General features: G+C 37.1%; 1 protein-coding gene across 9 annotated transcripts in view; it reads right to left on the reverse strand.

Annotated features, from left to right (window-relative positions):
- The window catches only part of RGS12 (regulator of G protein signaling 12), an 85,116-nt gene that overhangs the window by 35,726 nt on the left and 24,524 nt on the right, over positions 1–24,866 (reverse strand). For 7 of the 9 annotated variants that reach the window (XM_019006415.2, XM_019006414.2, XM_015625017.3 and 4 more), the window contains exon 4: positions 7,424–7,445. In XM_019006415.2, coding sequence (XP_018861960.1) covers positions 7,424–7,445 — 22 coding nt within the window. Of the gene's footprint in view, positions 1–7,423; positions 7,446–13,231; positions 13,993–17,919; positions 18,053–24,866 lie in introns of those variants that run through there. The other 2 variants (XM_015625016.3, XM_015625014.3) reach the window with 2 other exon arrangements.

Raw genomic sequence — 24,866 nt, forward strand, 5'->3', positions numbered from 1 at the left:
TTTAACAAGAACCCATGGAGAATTCAGGGAAACAGAAAAAATCCCTGTGTAGCAGCCTAACAATTTCAAGTAAAAACCCCAGGTCATGTCAGTAAACAAAATAAGCACACAAAAAATGTCAAAGCGACCATTTGTTCACAGAAGTAAAAAGGGGAAAGAAATGGCTGCTCTAAGAGAGGGAACTGCTTACAACAGGGTTCTATTCACAGATTTGTCATTTACTTCTTGCATGCCCTTTTACAGGACGGTCCCTCCACCTCCCAAATGTACACAAATTTGTGTACAAATGTAAAACTGGTAATGCTGCACTCACCACTCACACTTCACAGAGGTGATGTAAGGCTCAATTCATTGTGGAGACACAACTAAAGCCTGAGCTACCTGGTCTGATCTCCCTACTTTAAGCAGGACAGGTTGCATGCTCATAGAGGGATGTCAAACTGAATGAGATTCTTTGATGAAGGGATGAAAAAAATCACAGACATTCAATTATTTGAAAAATTTGCAGTAACAGATGTGAGAAAATAATACCCTCAAATTAAATAGATGGTATATTCAGCAATTTTATGCCAAATGGAAAAGCAAGTATGCAGCTCACTAGAGATGTGACAATCTGTTCGAGAAAACTGAATTCACAACCAGTCAGAAATGGACTACACTTCACAGGGACATTTTTATTATTTTCCTCAGTTAATCACTTTGACTAACTAAAGCAGTGAGTAATTTCACCAAAAAACCCTACTTTATACGATCTCCCAAGGTCTCCTGTCATGTTGGAAGTATTTGAAAGCACTTTGCATTTACAAACTTCATGTTACAAAACATTACTGTTCCTCCCTAGAAGTAAGAGCTTTGAAAAAATACACCATTTAAAAACAACTACAAGCATTGGAAAAAGTAATAAATATATTTGTAAAGATAAGAGAAAAAATTTAAGAGTCCTGAAACTTCATTTTTAAACATCTTCTTAGCTCAGAAATATTCACTAAGATGTAACAGTTAACTATTCTGAGTTTCTGTAAGCAAAGCTATTTTTTAAGACAAAAATAAGTAAGACAAAGATACAAAATTAGATGAGGGAAGAACAAAATGTAACTTTGTATTTTCAACAATGATAATATGTAAGGGCACTAGTAGCAATTCACTATACAAATAATTTTCTTCACCTAATCATCATATTAATCAAAGCTAATTACAACCACTCAGCAAATAATGCCAAATTTTCTTATACAAATATTTATTCACTTTTTCCTTTAAAACATATGAAAGAGCATAAGCAAGTCAACTATTAACTTCATTAGAGAATACCTGTCACCACAGTGAAACTATTGTGAAAGAAGTTAATGTGAATCTGAAGAGAATGATATCTAAATTTATTATCTGAAGTATTTTGCTTTTACTCTGCAGGTGGATATGTTCTATTTTACAGTCCAGGATATAAATAGACACCCACTTCTTGATAGATCTGGAGCAGTTTCAGATACTGCCTTACTCCTGGAGGGTTCAATCCCCAGCGTTCTCCAGTGAGGAATGATGAAAATTTCCTTGTTCCTTTCAGGCAAAGTCAGAAAGGCAAACTCATGCCACATGCCAAATCCCTGAAACCTACTTGGCTGTCAGAAATTAGGGAGGAGCCACACCAAGGGCTCAACTGGATCCTGGAGTCCCAGTGCCTTAGGACTCAGGAGGGATTGGGAAGTGGCAGGCACAGCAATCATCAGCCAGTCAGCATCACCTCCCTCCCAGTGGCAGCAGGGAAACCAAACTGCAATTACAGCCCCCAGTGTTTACACCGCTGGGTAACTGCTAACTACCTTTAATTGCTACCAGCTGCCTGCTCTCTCCAGCTCCTCAGAGTCACACTCCTCTAAACTGCACTGGCTTCTCCCTCCTCTGATACACTCCCGACTCTGGAGATCCCATGAAAACAAATGAACCAAAATAAGACTCTATTTCCAACAACCAAGGTGCTACTGGCACGGGTTCTCCAATGTGTTAACACAACATTAAGGGATTACTCATTCCCAGTAAACTGTCTCTGTTCTGGTAGATTTAATTTAAGTAATTCAGATTTTTTCAAAAATAACTATTTTAATTTATACTTAACCCTGGCACAGCCTTGATTTCCCTTAATGAAAAAATGCAGTTGGTTTGCTTTTAAAATCTGTAAAGCTTTCTGCTCTGGTACCTGTCAAGCTGAAAACAATACAGAAAATGTTGTTTGCCAGAAAAGGCTTCATTATTCTGGTTTCTTTTACCACCCAGATCATCAGTTGCAATTAAAACAGTTACAGCCTAGTGCAGATACACCATTTGGAACTGGAGAAAAAGAAAGTCAGATGGAAGGAAAAACACCCCCCAACACTGACATTAGTACCCAATTCATCCAAATCACACTTAAATGAAGACTGCATAAGGCATAACGCCTGCTCCACTGCTCTTGCAGAGGAATGTTTCCAATGTAAGATCCAGCATCAGGTTTCCTGACTCTCACAGCTCATGCATTCGCAGGTACACACAGCCCACCTTGGAAAGCAGGACTGGAGAAACTCTCCAACTGGGTCACATATTTCATCTAATGAGCCCTCTGTGATCATCAGAGGAAACAGAGAGCCCTGGCTCCTTCCCTCAAATGTTCTCACCACAGGGCTGGTGTGCAAGTGCAAAGTGGACTCCTCCAACCCCTCGTAAAGTATTTTAAAAAGAAAAGGAGCAATTGGGAATCTCAGGATGGCAGAGTTTAATGAGAAAAATCCCAGCTCTGCCTGGACAACATGGAGTCCAGCCGTGCTGGGACGTTTCCAAATGCCTGCCTTCCTTTGTCATCGCTGTCAGAACCACCGACTTCTCTTGTATCACCTGTGAAAGGAGGCTCCTTGCTCAAACATTTCAAATCCCAGGGACCTAACTTTATTTTTGTTCTGCTTGATAGCAACCATGCCTAGTGAGGAAAAACTACTTTGAGTGCAAACTCATTCAGTTTCCTTCATTATCATTCGGAAATACAGAACTGATACAGAATGGGACCTAAAAAATCCCAAACCCCAGTATTTTCCACTTTTTATGTTTACACATTCCATAGAGGGTCTTGGTTTTATTCATTTTACAAAAACAGTATTATGTAAGGAAATACAGGCATTTAACCAACTAAATCTTGAAAGTATTCAGGACAAGATAAATTCGGAACTTTTGGTTTAGATAATATAAAGCCATAAGCCTGAATACAATAAAGAAAGGCTCTTTTGTATGCATTTTGTATACATTTTTCAGCCTACAAATACTTCTTATTGTTGTGAGAAGCTAAGCACATTCCCCCTAATCATCGGAACACAAACAATCATATAATTAAGATATTCTAGTTAATCACTAAACACATTACCTGGATAAAGCTGATAAGAACCACTGTGGTGCCACTTAATCAAATACTTCAAGCCCTTCACTGAAAGCCATCCTTCTGAATCCATACCAAGTTCAGCTGAAACGTCCTGGAACCCATTGGGTGTAGATTACTCTGACTGTACAGCACATTGTTCCTCTGCAACTTTGGGATGAGGGAAGCTAACACATTTCCCCACAGCAATTCCTGGGAGCTTCTAACACCATTCTAAACAAATTGATTCCTTACCCTCGTGGCTCCAAGCAGAGGGAAGCAATAGTATACTTAACACAAAGCATTATAAAATGCTACATAAATAATTTAAAGAGAAGACCTTTTGCCACTGCTGCTAAAGGAACTTGAATTATTTATGCTACAGTGGAACACAGCTACAGTGAGCTACGCTCCACCAGCAGAACTGTCAAATAAGTCATATACCTGTTAGAGGAAATAATCCATCTGTATTTATAGTGTAAAAAGCATAAACAGTGTTTTGCTTTATTTTGCACTTCATTGCGAATTTTTTGCCTTACCTTCCTTGGTTACTTTTTAAAACACAGTTTTACATTATTTATTACTGCAAACATCAGATTCCTTTCAGAAATGTCTTTAGGAACACTTTTCCTTATGAAAATTCTTTCTAAGTGATGAACACTAAAAGCAAAAATCAGCAGAAACTACAGCAAAGTAGTATCTTAGGAAAAAATATGTGCATATAGTACCTGCTAGGCTGAAGTATTTGGAAATAACAGACTTCAGCTTTGTGGAACTGATCTCTGCAGGGAATAGCAAGTGAGAACTGACTCAGACATTCTCACTAGCTCAGATACCTCACCACCTCTGTCTGGGAGACGAATGATGATGGTACTTCTGTTATAGATCCTTTGACCTTAAGGTTTTCCCTTTCTAAAGTGCCTTCCAGGTATAAATAGCCAAGTCAGACATTAGCTGGGGACTATTGATCATCCCTGTGACAATTCAGATGGCACAGTGCTCAAAACATGCATGCTGTGTACACACTCCCACTGCTCCCACAGTCAGCAGCAAAGGACAGTTTCTCAGGTGGGAAGTAAGAGAAACCTGCTAATTACAGGTCGCTGTAGTAACATAAAATGGTTCCTGCTACTCCTAGAGCAGAGGTGCTGCAGATTAGTTGATCTACGGCAGTAATCTTACATCTAAGCATTATTACAGTTTGCATTCTGATTGTCTGCAATTCATTACACAAATCAATTACAGTTAAGAGCTGCCACTGGTCAGCGCATCTGGAAACAACATTAATTTACACGTTAGCTCTCTTGCAATGCCCAAGTGCAGAGTTCTGGCTGATAAGAACATCCCAGCCTTGCACAAGTTAGTATGTAAAATATAAAAAACACAACAAGGGGTAGATGGCTTCCAGGGCTGGGGTCCAACATAATAAAAGCCATGTGACATAAATCTTCATCAACTTTGGAAAGAAAATGTACAAAGAACTGTTGTGCCTTCCACCATACTGAAGAGATGTATATAAACACATAATTGCTTCTTACACATGAATTTCCTTCCCAAACTAAAGCTTAACAGCAGTATTTATAGTATCTAGTTATACATAGAAATACTAATATTAATTAATAATACCAAGTTGAAGAGAAGGTCCTGGATTAGAGCACCTTCCAGTACCTAAAGAGGGCTACAAGAGATCTGGAGAGGGACTTCTGACAAGAGCAGACAAAGGGTAATAGCTTTCAACCAAAGGAGAGTAGATTTAGATTAGATATAAGAAATTTTTCACTCTGACAGTGATGATAGCACTGGAACAGGCTCCCCAGAGAAGCTGGAGATGTCCCATCCCTGGAAGTGCCAAGGCCAGGTTGGATGGCAGGGGGGTTTTGGGAACAACCTAAATCATTCTGTGATGATAAAGGTTTAGTCTAGGAAGGGAAGTATGCAGTGCTGTACTAATGGTTTCACTGGTGAAATTTTCTCCAAACTAGACATACTCTCAAATGTTGAAGTCTGTGGGTCTATTTGCATGTTAGTGAGATTAAGGAAAACTGAAAAAATTTCAGTGCTGTGCCATACTCAATGAAAGTAAATGCTAGAAAATGTAATTCACTCATGAATCAGAACTTCAATGCAGCTCAAACTGAATTAGAAATTTATTTAATCTCACTTTTTCTGGTTACAGTCTCTCTGGCTCCTATTTTTCCAATTCACTATCTGGTTATTTAAGCATTGATTCAATATTATTCAATATAGTTCAACTACTACTTTTTACACAAATTATACCCCTTCTTAAGTAGCATTTAACAATGAAGAGAGAGTTCATGTTAAATTCTGAACTAGCTGAAAAAATAGGGAATACAACTCAGCAGAAAATTGCACATAACCTCTTGGCTGTTCTTTCACTTCAGTAAACTTACATGGCCCATAGATTTCATGAGTTCAAAACACTGTATAGAATTAATTGTGAAAACAGTTACCTACAGATTTGGAATAAGACACAAGTCATATTAGAAGAACAAAAAATAAGTAGAACTTTTAAAATTAATTTTCAGCTGGAAGGATATAAATCTTGAAATAATTATTGTATGAGTACTATCACAGGGATTTCCAAGTCTGGATATACAACAAAATAACTTTCATTAACAAAGAACAAGAACCCTTGTAGAGACAAGACAAAAGTACATTGCATTTTACTTTATAAAAAAAAAATCAATCAAATTTTTGGTCCTCAACAACTACATGCACAATCAGAAAGTCTGTGGTCTGCTTTGATTTTTACATCAAGCTGGTAACATGTTGGGAGGAAAAAATACGTATTTTTCCCAGGAAAATACATGCTATGTTTTAGAAATAGAAAGCAGAATAAACACTACTATTTTCTGGTTTGTTGTTTTGCCACTTTGCAGACAAGACAACGCAGAGTCTACCTTCTCATCCAGACAGAAGTACAGTAAAGCATTAGACTGTGTCAGCAGTAGAAAAGGAAAATACCTGACAAAGTCAGCCACTGGAAAGTGGCTCCAGCAGAAGGACCAAAACAGTAATGTTTTTCTCGAGTGCAGTTTTAGTCTTACAAGGAATCAGAAATTCAGATATGAAGAAGTTTTGTAAATAGTATTGCTAATTTGCATTTACATTTGCATGCAGTATAAAAAAATTATCCTTACAATTCCAAATATTTTTTTTCCAATTTCACTGCATTGATTATGGCAACACAGCTTGTTCCCTTCTGCCCTTTCTATTTAATAAATATGTCTTGTAATGTTGTCAAAAAACAGCAAATGCAAAAATACGTGAGTTTCTCTGCTGGATTAAGTGAACCAACTCCTGACAGAGAAGACAAGGAGAAAAGCCATCTCCTGTATACCCTACCCTATACAAATTCCTTTATTCCATTAAGGAAGCCTTTTAAAACTGTTTCAATTAACTTCAAAATTTCAGAGAAATCATCTTCTAATGTTTAACAAAGAGTGGACATCCTTTAAAACATTAAAGGCATATTAAAATCCAAACAAGCCAGCTTATGTGCAATAAAGAGGAATTTACTTAGAAGTACTCCAGAAGCACAAAAGCTCCATGCTGGGATTTTGGAAATATGAAATTACTTACCCCCTTCTCAAAAAGGATCACATTTTAAAAAGTTCAACCTCAACAAATGTATCAACATAGCTTACAACTTAGAAGCTAGAGCATCTCTTTAAAAGCAAACAAGGTTTGTAAAGGACAATGAAACAGAGAATGAGATTTTATCTACCATCCAATTACACAGAAGTCTACTAGCTCTGCCTCTATTATTATGAATGAAGAAGCCTAGTAATAATAAAAAATGTGCATATATAAATGTACCATAAAAAAAATATTATGCAAATAAACCAGGGAAACTTTGTGAACACAATCCTTCAATATTTTCACTGGCACGGTTCCCAAAGCAGCCACAGAGTTCTGCACCACCTTGGACGTACATCTTGTAATATATCACATAATTTACCACATACCATGTTGCTTAATGTGGAAAATTGATTATTTTTCATTATAAAATAAAAACAAGCTTCAGCTTACCTCCATCAGAAACAGTTGCTGACTGCAATAAAAAAGAAAAAAAGAAGGGTTACTGAAGTTTCATAGCAAGTATCAGAAATCTCTGAGCTTCACTTAGTATTTGTAGTGTTAGCTACTTGTATCATCTAATTAATAACAGATAATATTAGAGAGGAAAACCTAAAGAAGCCAGCTGTTATTTCTCACAGGTTTTTTTCTCCCCAGCATGAAATTTGCCCCAGGCCTCTCAACCACTACTGTCCAGGAGTTTGATACCACTAATATTTACTGGAAGAAGCATGGAAAACAACATGAATTAAAACAATACCTCACGCACTTTAATTTGCTACAGTATTTGGAGATACATGGCATTAAAATGGAAACTCATTTTTCTGTTTCTTCAATCAGGTGATTCTAAAAACTTTCCCTGACGGTCACTTCCGATTGTCACAGAAACAACAGGAAGTTCAGTTCAGAGTGCCTGCAATAAACCAGAACTTAACTTCCAGTAAGTAAGAACACCTCACCACATCTACCTGTATTGTACATCAGATTCTCAAGGACAATTAGTATTCTAGTGAAATGTCGAAGTTTATGTGCTTATCTACCCTAAACTTCTCAACTCTGACCATAAAATACCTCAAGGCATCTAACACCTCATTAAATCCAAGTACTGACCATTTCCCAAATAGGTACTCCAATGCTTGAACCTTGACACTCAGCTAAGTGAAGTCTGGAAGAAGAGTGATTTTTATATATAAGTTTGCATTGATTTTTTAATGACTAATAGAAAGTATTTTTACTTCAGTTTGGCCAATCTTTCCTTGATCATTGAAAGTGTCCTTGAACATTTAGGGAACTTTCTGAATAGTTAAAAAAAATACTGTCCTCATTTGTACTGCTCATTAAAAACCTAGGAAAGAATGCCCTACAGTATCTACAACCTCTTCACGGTCAGAAACAGAAGAAAAGCACAAATACATACACAATTGAAGCTAACAGCTACCTCTTCATAGTCTGTATTTTTCAGCCTTGGCAACAAACACTCCCACTCTTCTTCAAAATTCACAAAAACATTTGGTAATACCTTCTCCTTTCTTCCTCTCTCTCACTGCAGGCTCTCACACTGCTGTTAACACTCTCTGAAGAACTTGTTACAAACTGCTGTGGCCTCACCATCCCCATCACCAGGAGAGGACCTGATCTAGTCTTTGCCACAAGTATTCTGGGACTTTCAAAGTCTCAACTAACCTCTATTGACATCATTTCCCTGGTGCTGGCTCAGATAAACACAAATACACCTCTCATGAAAAAGACTTTGGAAATGAAAAAATGGTGACACTTCTTGCTTAACTACATAAATGCTTCTGGATCTGTAAAGCATAATAATGTAATGAAAAGTATATCCAAGCATCTCCCTTTAATAGCTTTGTTTCAGGCTTTAAAAACATAGTTCTGGTTACAGTCCTTCAGTGGGGCTTAGGACATCTTTTCTATTTCTATTTTGCACAAGCCTAGTGATCATCTTATCCTTCCAGAAGCCATAACTTAATTCATGTTTGTAATTTAGAAAATTTAATTTGCATTACTGAAATGTGGTTAATAAATGTGATTGCTTAGAATTTCTTAGTCACATTGCTGTACAGTATTAATGAATAAACAATTTCAATGTCATTTCCAAAGAATGAAGTAAAGGATGACTCAAAGTAAAGTAATAGTATCAGTTTACAAATTAGACAAAAAAAAAAAAACCTAAGTACTTTCAAAATATCAGTATTTCAGGAATGGTCATTTATTCTGTCAGCTTTCATTAACCTAGATTCAAACACCAAGTACAATTCTTCATGGTTTTGAAAGGTATGAAGCAAAATTAATAGGATTTTCATGACAGCAGAAAGAATATTCATACTACTTCTGTCAAAAACTGGGAAGTTAACAATCAAAAAATATAATTTTACAGTGAAAACAGTGCAATTTCATAGAAAAGTTCAATCATTAGTGGACACAAAGTTTTATCTCAATCCATTTAGCATAAGTTAATGCAGAGAACAGAACACACCACGAGTTGGTTTTGCATGTTTATTTTAAATGCTTTGTCTACTGCATGCTACATTACATGTACCAGCATCTTAAAGTCTCTCAAAGCAAGGCCTTAGTAATTTATGTGTTAGAAGATTTTAGAAAAGCACCTATAGGAGGAATATATTTTACATTAAAGAGTCACTAAATATACTTATCATGTTCCAAACATTTTCTGTTTATTTCTATAGATCACAGAATAAAATCTATTTTAAGGACATTTCTTTCAATGCACTTGTGTAACTAAATCCACCTAATTCAATAAAACTGAAAAACTAAAGCTTGTAATTACTGTGTAAGAATTCACAATAATATGTTCAAACTATGTTTCTGAATACTTAGAAATTTCAGTATAAACCTGTCAGAAATTGCATGCAGTCCACATTCAGACAAAGAAGTTTCTCTTCTAAACTGTTCAGCTGAAACTTGTCTAGATTTGTCTTTGAAAGGTATAAGTTGCAAGACCAGATTTTTTTAAATACTATGATGATCTCATTTTAAAAATTCACTTTATGTTGGGGGCTGTTTTTTGTTCTTCAGCACTCATGTTTCCCATCAGTGGAGGCTCTTCAGGACAAAATTTGATCTACTACACATGAAAAGTTTGATTATTTGATGAAATTTAACACTACACACATATTAAGAACCACCTATTGAAAAACATATGTATCAGAAAGCTATAAAATTGAACAGCTCCTGTAGGCAGCCATTTCTGAAAGAGGAGAAAAGTCAGGGCATGACTCTGTGCCTGTTAATGTGATGATTTTTTTTTTTTTTTTTTAAAGTATTTAATGTTCAGTTCCAAACAACAGAACATGTATGTTGTGAATGTACACATGAGCTATCATCCAGAGATAAAATCTAATTGTATGAAACCATCAAATCTTTCACAACCAGGTAAGAACTGAAATTGGTTCTTCAAATTACCCCAGCTACCAAATTGGTTTAGGAAAAAGCCCATGGTATATGCCAGGAGTCTGATGGTAACAAATTACTAAAATACAAAAAATAAATCTAGTTTAGGAAAGATAAAATGCCTTCCAGTATATCTCTTCATGGGAACTCTGCTTGCTCACCTAGCTGGACTAGCAGCTGAGTCACAAACACTCACACACATCCTGCAACGTTGGGGGATGCAACTCTGCTCCAGGGACCTCAGGGCAGGATCTTGATCTTTGTGATTTGAGAGAGATGCTCAGTGCCAGGGCCAGCAAGCTGAAAAGTGGCTTCCCACTTACCAAACAGCATAAAAGATGTTCTAGGTCTCCATAAAGTGGCAAATGCTTCAGCACATATTTGATAGCATAAAGTTCTGAATAAGAGCAAACATATTCAAATTCCCTTTGCATCATCTCTCTTTGAACCAGAAGGACCCACGAGCTTTTGATGCTGTGTTCAGGATCTGCTACCAATAAATCTAAAATAGTTTAAGCTTACAATAATTATCAGGGAGAAAACTACTTTGTGAGTACCTAACTTATTTTCCAGAACAGAAGTAGACAACACAGTACCTTGCACCAACAACAAGGTACAAATGGAGAGAGGGCATAGAGGAGAATAATTCATAAGGCTGAAAGTTGACAAGTTTGAAACAGGCTATATCTTTTAGCTTTCATGGCCTATAGCCTGCTGGATGTGTGCACTTCTGCATGAAGCTTGTCTGATGACATCTTTCAAGTGACAAACTCTTATCCACTTAGTTCCATCTTTCATGCTCCATTTTACATGGAGCAGGTCCCTAGTCACTACTAGGTGCTGTCCAATTCTGGCATAACAACATCATGCAGAAAACCAAAAAATACCCTACCTACAGCCCAGATATTATATTGAGCAAATAAACCCATGTATACAACTACCCAGGTAACACAATACAAAAATGTCCTTTTTCTCCACCTCAAGGTTTGTCACTCAAGTCGAAGTCATGCTCAAATTCCAGAGGAGAACAAAGGGAAAGAGGGGGATACTGGCAGGGGTGACACATACTGGGAAATGCCAGGCCTTTGAAATAAAATGGAGCAACATGAAATCATCCGTGCCATTACAGTGGGGGTGAGTGCTTTCCTGAGTCAAAAAAGACATCTCTGTTTCCCACTCCTCCTGAGACACAGAGGGTAAAATTTGTGAGGAGAGTGAAGATGTATTTCTCTCTCCTATTCTAACAATGACAGAATCACAGACTAAATAGAAATGTCTATTCTTTTCCCAGGCATCCAGAAAGATTCAGAATAAAAGGGATTAAAAATGACCTCTCTGTTGGCTTTCCAAAGCACACTTTTTTGCAATACAGGCACTCACTTCTTGCTGCATCCAAAGGATTCTGAGTGCTGCCAGAGTCTGTTACTCACCCAGTACAACATCACTTCACACACTTTTTTATGAAGTCCCTGTAAATAAGCATTTCAGGTTTGAATAGCACACCTAGCTCCACCACCTTCTAAATCAATTTTCTCCTATGATTTCAGTATTGAGGATAACGCTGGGAAATCTGCTGTGTTCTGAAGATTTACAGGCTGAATACAAAGAGTCAACTTTCAAACATTCTGTCACTTATCTCAGGGAAAGCCTATCACTCAGTTGACCGCCTGCCTGCATCTAGTTTTGTTCAAACTACTTCTTAAATCACCTGAAGCAACTTCTCCTTTTGCCAAGGTAGGAATTATGAGCAGATCCCAAGGTCTTCAGTCACATTACTGCAGGATTTACAAGATGCATATGTATTTTTAAATATATTACAGCATCAACATAGCTCATGCCATGAACTCCAGTGGTCTCAGGGAGGAGAGGGAGATCATACTTCAAAATATGGTATACACAGTTCTAACATTTTTAAAGAAAAAATAAAGCCATATTACTTGTCAATTATTGCTAGCTTTTCCTTCTAATAAATAATCTGAAATGTACTTATCACCTAAAAAGTAGCATAACATTACAGGTTTCTTATCCCCATTTCAAAATATTGCAATTAATTTCATGATTTAGAATTCTTTGAGAAGAGTGCCCCTCCAGAATGCCACTTAAAGGAGGACTATTACACAATTTCACTTTTCAATTCTCTACCACCAAACTGCATTTATAACAGCTAACACAAAAGCATTCTATAAGTAAGAGTTCTGAAGAAAAACATACTGTATAGCTACAGTACAATAACTTTACTGAATACATTCAGTATAATTTTGTCAAATATTTGAATCTATTAAAAAAAATATATGAAGAATAAATGATGTGACATTTGGAATTTCTGTAAGAAATAAATGTTCAACTTTTTACCCCAAACAAAACCAATCCTATCACATATAAACACAATGCCTTAAGTGCCAAATCATCCCTAAAATTATTTTTATAAAGATATATACAAAATATATACAGTCTTACCTAAAGATGTAATATTGATATAATGGTACAGAAAATATATACAAAATACATTGCACATAATTAAATAATAGGCACAAATTATAAACATACTGGTTTTTTAGCTTTATACACACTGGGCATAGTTCACAAATACATATCAAAATCTCAGTGTTAGCTGCTATAACAATATTACTTATCTCTAAGAATAAAACCCAACGTTTGCATTTACAAAGGAATTTTAACTCACATACTTTAAAGTAAAAGAGCTTAAAGGCTAAGCAAAAAGCATTCTGAAGCTGATACCATGCTTCTCTAATTTCTTTCCAATAACAATAGCCTATTCTAATTTCTCACTGCAACAATGCCTTGCTTTGGCTAAATATAATTCATATCACTTACCCGCTCCTCGTAAGAAACAGCAGTTATTTTTCCTAGCAGTACTCTTCCTAAATTCATCTTCACTTAATATGGAAAAAGCATTTCCTTAACACGTCGGCTTCTCAAAGATTAAACTAAAAAATTCAACGCTGTTCCATGCCTGTACATGCCAGTAAAGTTTAAAGGCATTTCGTATGAAGTTCTATTTTACTCCCTTTATGTTACCAATAGCAACAGGCCAATGCAGGAAGCTGTGGTTCGTCAGGGATTCAGATTAGATCTCAATTATCTCTCACCAGAAAAGCTTGATCATTTTATATAAATCATGCTGATTGTATTTGAGAACGTTTCCTATAACAAATCAGGAAAATAAAATGACACTGAACCGTATGGTAGTCCTGTATTCAATAAAACAGATTTCCAAGACAGTTTCCAAAAAAACACTAGTTAATCACCCTAACATTAGTTAGAGAAACATTTACATAGTAAATTACTATTTTCAGAGGTTTACATAATGCAAGCCAGAACAAAATAGGACCTCAAATAGTCCATTCTGCTTAACTTTTCAGTGGTTAACACTATAAACTGCACGTAAAAATCCGCAATACAAGGAGACTTGGAGCATTTCATTAAACCTAGAAGTAGCCTCTTGTCACTAAAGACAAAATCCTTCTTTCAGAAACCAACTGCTATTCTGCCCTTCCTCCCTCACGACCTGAACCTGTGCTCAGCTGATGTCAAGAGAGTTCTGTGCACAGAGCCTCAGGAACAGAGAGCAAAATCGGCTCCTTGAAATGAAAGAGGGAAGTGCAATTCACTTGCCTGTGACAGCGGTGTCTTCAAGAGACTCTATATGGAAGGCAGAGCATTTCAGGAAGTTTACTGCTGTCCACAACAGTGACAGTACCTAAATCATTCACTGCTGTTATTTTTAAAGCAATCAGAACACAATTTTCTGCTAAAAATAAACACCAGAATTGCAATCCAGGAGTGATTATTGGGCATTTTTATGGTAGTGGGATGTCCTTAAGCCCTAGGTGGACGTGCTAGTAGTCATTTAGGAAAGAGGAACTTTCTCCCTTGTTCAGTGCATGTGGAACCCCCACATCCATACAGTTCCTACACTGAGCCCCTAATATACAAACAACCCTGTGAAGAAGGCTAATGTTACTTGGAACTTAAAGAAAATGAGGAAGGAGAAGAGCCTTTATTCCAAATTTCATGGTGAGATTGACTTGCTACAGCCAGTATGTAAAAACCTGCACATCTTCCCATTTTGTATTTACAATGAAGAGACTTGGTTAACAGAAAAACTCAATCTTCTCAATTTAATTTAGAGTGATCAGGGAAGAAATTTAATTCACTTGCAGATGAAGCCTATTCTAACTAGAATTTTAGAGGCATAAGGCAAATGCTGTGATGGACAGTTAGTGTTTTGATTGATTACTTGTTTGAATAGACATACCACTGCAGTTCTTAATGCTCCTACAAGCATTTAACATCATGACAAAATGCAATGGAAACAAATGGGTGGGTAGAGAGGAAGAAATGTGTTTTAAAAATTACAAATGACACCCTCCATTATTCTAGGATTTCAGAAGCAAGTGCCCTACGGTACTTGTACAGAGGAAAAATTTTACTGTGTGTGGATAAGTATTCAAAATGTGGAACTTTACAAAGAAAAAAATGCCAGAGCTGTTTAAATACTGCATCTTGTTTGACACTAAACCAAGTGGGATGCAGAATGTATTTTCATTGTCAATACTTTAGCCAATTAGGAACACTATTACAAATAATCTGGAGTACAATATTCCTTACAATGGATGAGCAAAAGTCACAAATGGATCAGAAATGCTTGAAAGAACTTTCCTGTGAACACCCCTTCAGGGTAACACAAAACAGGACTTTTATCAATAGCACTTACACTTAACACTCAACCTAAATTCTCCAGGAATCACCCTAGAAAGACCAAAAGTACTCACACAATTTTAACAGGTGAGAATGCTAGCCATAAGAAGGAATAAGAGAAAAATAACCCCCCATGCAACAGTGGGATGTAGCTGCAAGACCAGCAGCTCGCTGGAGCAACTGAGTGAACGTTGTTGGGAACACTGTGGGTGGGCAATGTTTTACACATTCTAGGCACTCACACTCGGCATTGTAAAGTTAATAATCCCTTCATTTAAACAGACATTCAGAACTGTTGATTTTGTTTCACTGAACTAAGCATTACACATCCATGCATTTTCCATACAGCGACTCTACTAACGCTGAAAAATAAGCTCTAGCAATTAGACAGCAGCAGTTAATGATCATGGTTATGAAGTGTCATGTGGCACTGAAAGCCCTTTAAAAAATTCATATCCCTCTACATTTTCACAGCTTATTTCAGCAGCTACAGATATAAAATCTTGTGATTTTGTGTAGCATATTTGTAAATCGAGCAGGCAACTCAGAGGTCAAAGGTCAAAAGCAGAAGGAATGCTAATTTGCAAAGCTATTAATGGAAAGTGTTAAAATATGGTACAACAGCTTTAAAAGCCTTATTCAGATACACCAAAGACGACATTTGTAAACCCACATCCATCTGCTTAGGAGCTAAACTGTGGGAAGGGGTAGCGACCCCAGATAGGGTTGATCTGTTTTTCTCTCCTACCCTCCCTCCACTTCCTGCTCATATTTGCTTTTGTACATTTGTTTTCAGAGCAGAAGAAGCTGAAGAGAAAGACAGAATGACAAGGAGCTTGGATAAGTTTTAACTTGCCAAAAGATTAATAGGATTTATTATATCCCTGACTCCTAAAGAAGAAAACACACACAAAAACCACCAGGCAACCAGAAAGAGACAATCCCCTGGACCAGCTCCTCGTCACACAGAGTACTAAACTAAATGAGACATTGGCAGAATGAACCACCAAAAATCTTAAATCTCATCAAGTATTGTTTTTTTTAAGGATACCTTAAAGTAACAACTACTTGCATGACAGCCACATGTTAAGAATACGATTTAGCCCACTGACTCCGGTTACTGAACTAAAAAGCAGGAGCATCAAAAAGCCTACACATAAATTAAGAAAACTCTGCCATAAAATAAAATGGTTTTTCCTCCAATTCTCCAAATTTTCTGTAATCTGTCTAAATATATTTCTGTCAATGATTTGTCAGCTAATCAACAATAAACAGACCCCAATATGTGCTATTGACGAGAAGAGGAAAGATTCTCTCATTTACAACATTGTGGATTCCCTCTGTGAATTTTGAAGAGTCCTTTCTATTCCAATGCAATATTAACAAAAATATTTTGAAGCCAAACTAGCTGGAACTTGCTGGTGTATAAATAACTGAAGTACAAGCTGCCTTGTCAGACGCTGAGACTTCCCCTAGAGTAAATCCCGTGAAGCAAAGGGAACGATGCAAACGACTGTTCCGAGTGCCCTCTGCTGTCTGCAGCACTGCTCAGACTCCTGCGCACGTTTTCTAGTGCTAAGTTCAAAATTTGCCATCCAGAAATCCACTCAAAAGACAAAAAAAAATCTGGTTCTATGAGCCATATTGTAAGGTTTGAAAAATAATTCTACAGGATTGAAAAATGAAAATTTAAAAAATGTACTTTTGTAAAAACGTTTGTGAACAATTCTTGGTTTTATTTTCCCCTTCTGTCGATCAGCATATTAAGACAACTGAATTCTGTCCACTAATAAAAACATTATTAAGCAACAGCTTAACCTGCACATCCAGATGGAAGGTAACTTGCAGTCCAACAGTAATCAAAAATTAAACTGCATATTAAAGAGGATATGATTAAGTGACAGATCACTGAAATACATTTAGTCACTTCTGAATTTCCAACTACTGATGTAGCCCTAAAAATTAAAAGATTTTAAGGAAATCAACGTAAAAGTGAGCATGAAAACTACTATATTTTAAGTAAATAAAGCATATATCTTCCCATGCTTTGCAACTATTTACTTCCCTCCTGATTTTAAAACATTAAAATTTTGATGCCATACTTACTTACATATTTACCATACTAGCATTTAACACAATTTCATTCTGAGATATATTCACAGAAAGAATAAGACTACAATGTCAAAACTTGATAATACAGCTAGGATGCTTACTTGCAAAAAAAGTGTTTACTGAGCAACAAGAAGCCTGAACTGACCTAAGTCTCTACACCTCAAATTTTGCATTCTATAAATACTTTTCATTTATTTTCAGTTATTTTAATAACTCACACCATCTGGATTCTGTTTTATTGGATAAAAGTCCAGCTGGAAGAAGAAAAATTCCTTTAGCTGCACAACTTTTTAAAAAGCACTGTAACAATTAAAAGGTAACATATCTGTAACGACATTTTTCTTTACGGAAACACATGCAAGTATAGTAAAAATTAACTGAAAGTTTTATTTTAAAAATTAGAGAAATATCTGTGTATCTACTACACTCATTTTAAAAGCAATACAATGCTGCTAAAGAATTTTAAACATGGCTATAAAAATCATGCGTTCTTAATTTTATAGCAGAGCTTCTATAGAAAGTCAACGTAAATACTTATACTTACGAACTTTGTCTCTTTAAAACCTCATTGAATCCTTAGAAGCATAATTTATCAAATTTCACTGCAAGATTTCTTAGCTCAGAAGACTACTCGTTAAATCATATTCCTGTTTTCTGCTTGCTTTAGACAAACAAAACTTTATACTTACAGACACTTGACTATCAGTAAAAGTTTTCTCCATGTATAAATGGTTTAATATCTCATTGTTAAGAAACAGTCCTTCAACTTTATTATTATTATGCTCTTGCTGAACACATATTTACTTCTTCCAGAGTCCAGTACAAAAATAAGCCTCCTCTGTCTGCTGCCCTATCAACACCTCTCCCATTCTCCTCCCTCCCCAGCACATTCCCCGCCCTCAGTACTGGTTCTGTATCTTCTCATCAAAAGGAACAGGCAGCTTTCAAAATGGTGTTTAGGCAGGTCCTGCCTAACAATAAAGCTTCTGTAAAGACAACAGCCCTGCTGAGGAATCTGCTAATGTAAAATACACTCGCTGAGGGCCTACAGGACTCTGTCGTAAAGGTTTGTCCAAACTTGTTTAAGCATTGAGTCAACACTGCTTTCTCAGACAAAGTATTCCCTTTTTTAATCCTTTCCCCTTTGATGAGCATGTCACCTGAATGAACCAAGTCACCAATCTCTACTAAAAATAATTAAAATATAATCTAAAAATACTTTTAAAAAAAATACTGTTAAAACACGTAAGACTCACAGAAATTTTCTTGCAGTTCCTGGCATGTATGTACGTGTCTCGGTGTGATTACAATCGTATGTATGCATATTGTGCAACCTATCTCATCCTACCAAAACTCTTGTGAGTTCTTGTGAGTAAGCAAAGCATTGGCATTTACGAGGATCATGTTCCAAGTGAAACATTACTCTCATAATTTTCAATACCACACCTACTCTCCAGACAGACCCACAGTATCTGTGCATTTTCAGAAAAAAAAACGCATGCACTTTCTGCCCAAAAACAATCCTTAAATATCATCCCTCAGCAGTTCCTTTGCCCATAGTGAAGTTGTGGATGGGCTTTTTAAATTTTTTTTTTAAGTTTTAGAAGTCCTAGTGAATTGTTTTAATGATTTAATGGTGAATACAAACCAGTAGTAAATAAATAGAAAGCATCTAGCAAAAGTTCTCACTTACTCTTTTTACTTTCTTAAGTTTCACTGGACAGGAAAATGCATGAGGACAGTGAAATTAGGTGGTACAAACTCCTGCCCAAAATCCCAGCAGTTTAAGCATGAGAGAGAATCAGAAACAATTTGCAAATGCCATCAATTTGTGCTGTATGTGTCCTGTGATTATGCTCTAGAAATATCAATCCAGTTCATTCAATAAAGCTTATTCATTCCCTAACATCAACCAGTCTCATCACAGAGCAAAACTCCCTCCTTAGTTATTATTTTGTGATGTGATGTGACAAAAAGACATACCAGGTAACAGGAAGAGCAGCGAGGGAGGGCAGGGACAGAGAGGCACCAAACCAGTCAGGCAGTTCCTCATTCCCACTCATTCCAGGAGCTGCCTGGACAACCTCAGCAGTGGCAGCTCTCGGCAGAGCGTGGCCAGAGCCATCAGGGAATGCTCCCAGTGCCCAGGGCAGGCACCCAGCACCAGCAGATACTGCAGCCAGGGAGCCCTTGACACCAAGGGAAAGGTAACACAGCTCCCTGTGCCAAGAGGACACCCACAGTCCCAAAGCCAGGGAAAAGCACTGCCCACCCTCACATCTCTTCACAGGAGAAGTTCAGAACATGGGTTTATCAAACCCAATAATGTTTCCAGCAGTGGCCATGCATGGAAATCTACCAACGAGCAGCACAGGGAAACGTATCAGACATTCCCTGATTACATTCTCCCAGACTCCAGGTATTTTTAGATTTCCTGAACCTGGTGTGGCTTGTCTCAACAATCCCCAGTGGCTCTCTTTTCCAAATACTTGTCCACTTTCCCTCCAGGACATGCAAATTTCTTGCATCCACAGCACTCAGTGGTGAGGCATCCCACAGACAGACTCACCTCCCACATGAACCATCGTGCTCTCCTGTTTGTTTTGCTCCTGGCTCCAGCTATCTTTAATTAATGGTGTCAACTTCTTGTCCCGAAGGAGAGAGTGAGCAGTCAACCCCAACTACTTTTCCTATGCCACCCATGATTTTCCACTCTTTTTTACACCTTTCTAAAGCTTTTCTTCTTCTAATATAGCAGAACATTTTAAAATAGAGACCAGGATGGAAAAAGAAACCACAGTTGTATACAATGGAATCATCTATTCCTTCTGTAATAATCCATAATACAGGATTTTGCTTCACTGCTACTGTACTGAGCTGCTGTTTACATGCAATTCTCCCTTAGAACTCAAAGATCTCACTTCTGAGAAGAAACAGTCTACTGAGAAACATATATACCATTTTTTATATGAAGCTAGAGCTGTTTTTCCTCATTTGTATTACTTTGCATTTATCTGCATACATTTTCATCTGCCATTTTGTTGCTTGGTCATTCAGTCTTATAAAAGCAGCCTGGTCTCATCTTCAGAGACTGCTCTTGCCCTTATTACCTGGAGTAACTTCACCTCACTGCTCACTTTACTGGGAGGAGCCTTAAAAGATGCTCTTGAATCAACAAATGTAATATAAGAAACTGCAGCAAGAATCAGCCTTAAGCAGCAAATAGTTCTACATTTCAGAATCAGTGCAGTAAATAGTAGCATTATCCTGCCTTAAAGTCCCATGCCTCAGAGCCAGAAGGAGAGAACAGCTTCAGTTCAAAGAGACTAAGTCAAATTTTTGAAGAATGCAAGGTTAGGGAGAAAGACATCCCTGAGAGGTTGCCAGCCTAACAAGAGCTCCATTTGTGTGAGCATTGACAGTTCTGTCACTGCTCAAGGAAAACAGAACCAAAACAGCAGAGCCAATGCCAAAGCCCAGTATCTTACATTGCTGAAAAAAGGAATGCAACTCCCCTGTAGCTTCAGGTGGTTACTTGAACATGCTCACCCTGTCTGATCCTTGCAGTTCCACAAACTGCAGAGGTGTTTACAGCCTGTGAATTCACCTGTGTCCCTTTAATCACACATCTTAAGAATGGCAGTACTGTCTACTACAAGAAAATTAATTTATACAGAATACAAGTTTATCTCTAGTCTCTGAAAGCCATGTTCTCTGGTTCTGTGGCAGAAATGGGCTTGTGTTGGAGAACCAAGCCTGGAGGCAATAAAGGCTTGGACAGCACTTGGGTGCCAGGGTTAGACAATCTGCTGATTGCCTCCTCAAGAAGAAATTTCTCTATACAGTGCCAGCTGCCTTTGCACATATGGGAACCTAATTCCCTAAGGAATCCATCCTAGGCAACACTGTGGGTTTCTTCTCCTGCACCACAGCATGGGGTGAGCACTGCTGTGATGAGCATTGCCCATATGCACCTCACAAAAAAAAAAACAGAGATGAGATCCAGCTCTAGCACATTCTCTGACTACTCTGCTCTTTACGTGTAAATTTACATGGCAAATTTCTCCAGAATCTGCAGTAAAGCAAATAACCCAAAAGCAGGAGAAAACCATAACATTACTAAAGGACACTCATTTTACCAATTGCAGTAGCAGAAAATAAATCCCATTATTCTCAGTGACTGTGAAAAAAAGCACAGTTTAATGTTCTGGATTATATGTAGAAATAAGTACCTCAAATTCACAATAAAGAGATTGCACACTACTGTATTGATCTGTTGACCAACCTACCTTTGTCAGATACTTTACAAAACAGTGTGAGAAGTGCAAGAACTTTCCATGAAAGAGTTCAAGTAAACTTAAGAGCAGGTAGTGAAAATCTTTTTAAAATCATGGTATAGCATAAAATACCAGCAAAAACCTAACAGTAATGCTAGAGCACAGTCTGTGAGGAAAAATAAAATGTATACTACTAGCATGATGTTTCCTTCTTCGGAGATATAAATAAACTATCTGATAAGATCCCACATGCCAAAGGAAAAGCCTGAGCATGATCCTCTAGAGAAGGCTGGAGAGTCTGAAATCCTTAATAGAGTAGTCTAGAGAATCAAGTGTGAAACCAAATGATGCTGGACAGAATCACAGTCCAGACAGTGCAATCACCTGCTTGCCCCCATGTCCTAGCAGCGTTTCACTTTCCAGGACAAGCGTGTGCCCACTGTGCAGCCCAGCAGGAGAACAACTCCAGCCAGGACTGTGGCAGCCCAGGGTCTGAGCAAGGCAGAAGAACAGCTGGCACAAACCACTGAATATTTTCAAGGTCTGACTGATCAGCTCCATGGCCACACCAGTAATTTATGGTAAAAACATCAATGTGTAATGTCATGACTGACTGACACTGTTTGCAGCTAGACACCGTGGTTTGTTACCGCTGAAGATCAATAGATCACGCGGACACAGGTTGAGGTGTGGTGCAGAAAGAGTAGAGTTTATTTTTCCTCCCAGGATTTATAGGCTTGTGACCATGGCCAGGGATTGGATGGTCAGGATAACACTTTCTCACTGCACTGGCCATGAGAGATGTCCATCACAAGACGTGTAACAGAAAGAATGTACACATATCTATGTTTACAGTTACTGTCCTGGGAAAGTCCTTAGAAAACCATGTCAGCAAGCTCAGAAGCTGAGTTTTCAGGGCGACAGTGGTTCAGCAAGAGGTCCCAGCAAAGTCAGGGAGTCTGAAATCAACCACTAAGCACACCACTCACTGCACCAGAGGCTGACCCTGGTGTAGAGGGAAAAGAGAAACAAGAACCTCATCTGTGGGCACAGATCCATGAAGCTTCCAGCACAGCAGTGTCAGGGGCTGCTCAGTACTAGCACTCAGACTCCAGAATATCTGTATATGAGACTGGATTAAGCCTTTAGGAATTCATTATCGGCATGCTAAAAATACAGTACTGCCCTTTACATACAAAAATGGAGATTTTCTCACACAGGCACTGTTATTTCACAATTGGCCTTTCCTCCCCCATTCATGAAAGCTGACAGCAAACCTGCCAATTTGTTGGTTATATCTTAGATAAAAATTTGGACAAAATATTTCCAAAGATGCAGTTCTTAAAGGGGGTACACAGTAGAGCATACTTTAAACTAATTGGTGAAATCCAAGACAAAACCATAAGTTTTCAAATTTTGAATTCACTGTTACTAGCTGAGAATGAAGAGGCCTCTTGATTTAAATAATGTACTTATACTTGCTATCATGGTGGCATTGTGGCCATGGTGATGATCTAAGAATATCAATAAGGAACCTCTGCAGGGAGAGTTAATACTTTTTATTAGGTCATTTAAGAGATTGGGAAAAGTTTGGGGCATGTTTAGATGTTCTTATCTGATTTTCAGAGTATACTAGTTGGTCTAATATAGCTATTATCTCCCTGTGTAAGCTTTGTCTGATTATTTAAATCAGTCAAACAAAAACAGGTACCCACTTAAAAACTTCTTATTAAGTCAAATGAGCATTTAGGGGGAGTTTTGCCACCCACAGATGCCAAAGTTAATATCCAGCAGAGACAAGTCATCCATTAGTATAAAAACCTCATACCAAAGAGATGTGCTTTATTCTTTCAAATAAGAGATGAAATGCAAAAAGAAGTTGATTCAGTAGAACTAACAAAACAGAAAAAAAAATCAAGCATTATTATCTAAAATAACACCTAATAATACTACATTATTAATGGTTATAATTAAGATGGAACATTCCAACAAAAGTCCTCACACTGATTTTTAGAAAGAATTCATGATACATTCCAACATTGAAAACATTAATAAACTCTAGAAATTTGATGCAAATCTTGTTTATAATATAAAATATAGCTTTAAGGTTTCCAAAACAGGATGAGAACAAGAAGAAAAGCTGCAACAGCCATCTTTCCTTGTCCTGATATTTAGTTAAAATAATTAAATTATCTTTAATTTTAAAAATATCTCTGCATTAAATGCTTATTTAACAATACTTAAAGAATTTGACACTTGTTTCCGTAAGAGATTATGTCTCTCATTATACTACTCTGCCCTATTTTTAACCATAGAAAAATGCAAAAAGCACAAGTACCAAAATGATTTTCAGGGAAAAAAACACCTTTGAATGTTCTTCTTGATGAGGAGGAACCTAAATCTTTTGACTTCAAGAAAATACTGCAAAGTTCTCCTATTTTTACAGACATCAAGAAAAATTAAAAGATTAGTGGAATGGGCTACAGTTGAAAGTGTTACCAAAACTGGTAATGAATAGAAGAATTACAATTACTGTGTTTAAGGTAAATTTTTATATAGGTAGTATTCTACTGTCTGCAGTCTCACAGGGACACCTTTAATGCATTTATAAACACCTTTTCCAGAACAGAATTGTGCAAGAGGATCAGAGTAGTGGCATTTACCTGCAGGGAAGAAAAGTGGGAAGAAAGACAGGATCATGGCCTCTCATTAAGCCAAATATCAAATAATCATAAGGTTCTTTTAGCTTGAGTTACACCTTGAAAATATGAACCAGATATATGCTAAAATAAAATTGGTGCAAATCACAGAATGTTAACATGGGTGTTAATGGACACTATTTCATAACAACAAATTATTCACATAGGAAAATTTATTGCTAGGTAAAAGATAAATCTGTTCTTAACAAAACCAGATTTCTTGTATTTTAATAAAGAAAATTTTCTAAATATGTTTCTTCTGAAAACAACGTAACTGGGGCACATACTAGACATGCTCATTTTCTGAATTCAGTTCCAATTTAAAGAATAATTAATCATAATCAGCCCTGCTGTGAACAAGCACAATTTCCATAGTTCAGAAATTAAATTGTGCATTTTCTGTTTTATGGGACATTTCCCCTACCACAATTATAACACAACATTAATTTTATATTATAGCACAACACATTAATTTTGCACTCTCATCCTATTTTGATGCCTGCATTTTTATAATAATCTTGTATACAGTTTCTATTAGTAAAAACAGCACCTAGACGTAAATCCTACAAACTTGTCTGTTTTTTTCTACATATAACAGAGCTTCTGCAGATAAGAGGAAAATACTTGAGGGGCAACTATGTCATTAATTCTAATCTGTGT

The sequence above is a fragment of the Parus major genome, chromosome 4 (genome assembly GCF_001522545.3).
Source record: "Parus major isolate Abel chromosome 4, Parus_major1.1, whole genome shotgun sequence".
In the NCBI taxonomy this organism is placed as follows: Eukaryota; Metazoa; Chordata; class Aves; order Passeriformes; family Paridae; genus Parus; species Parus major.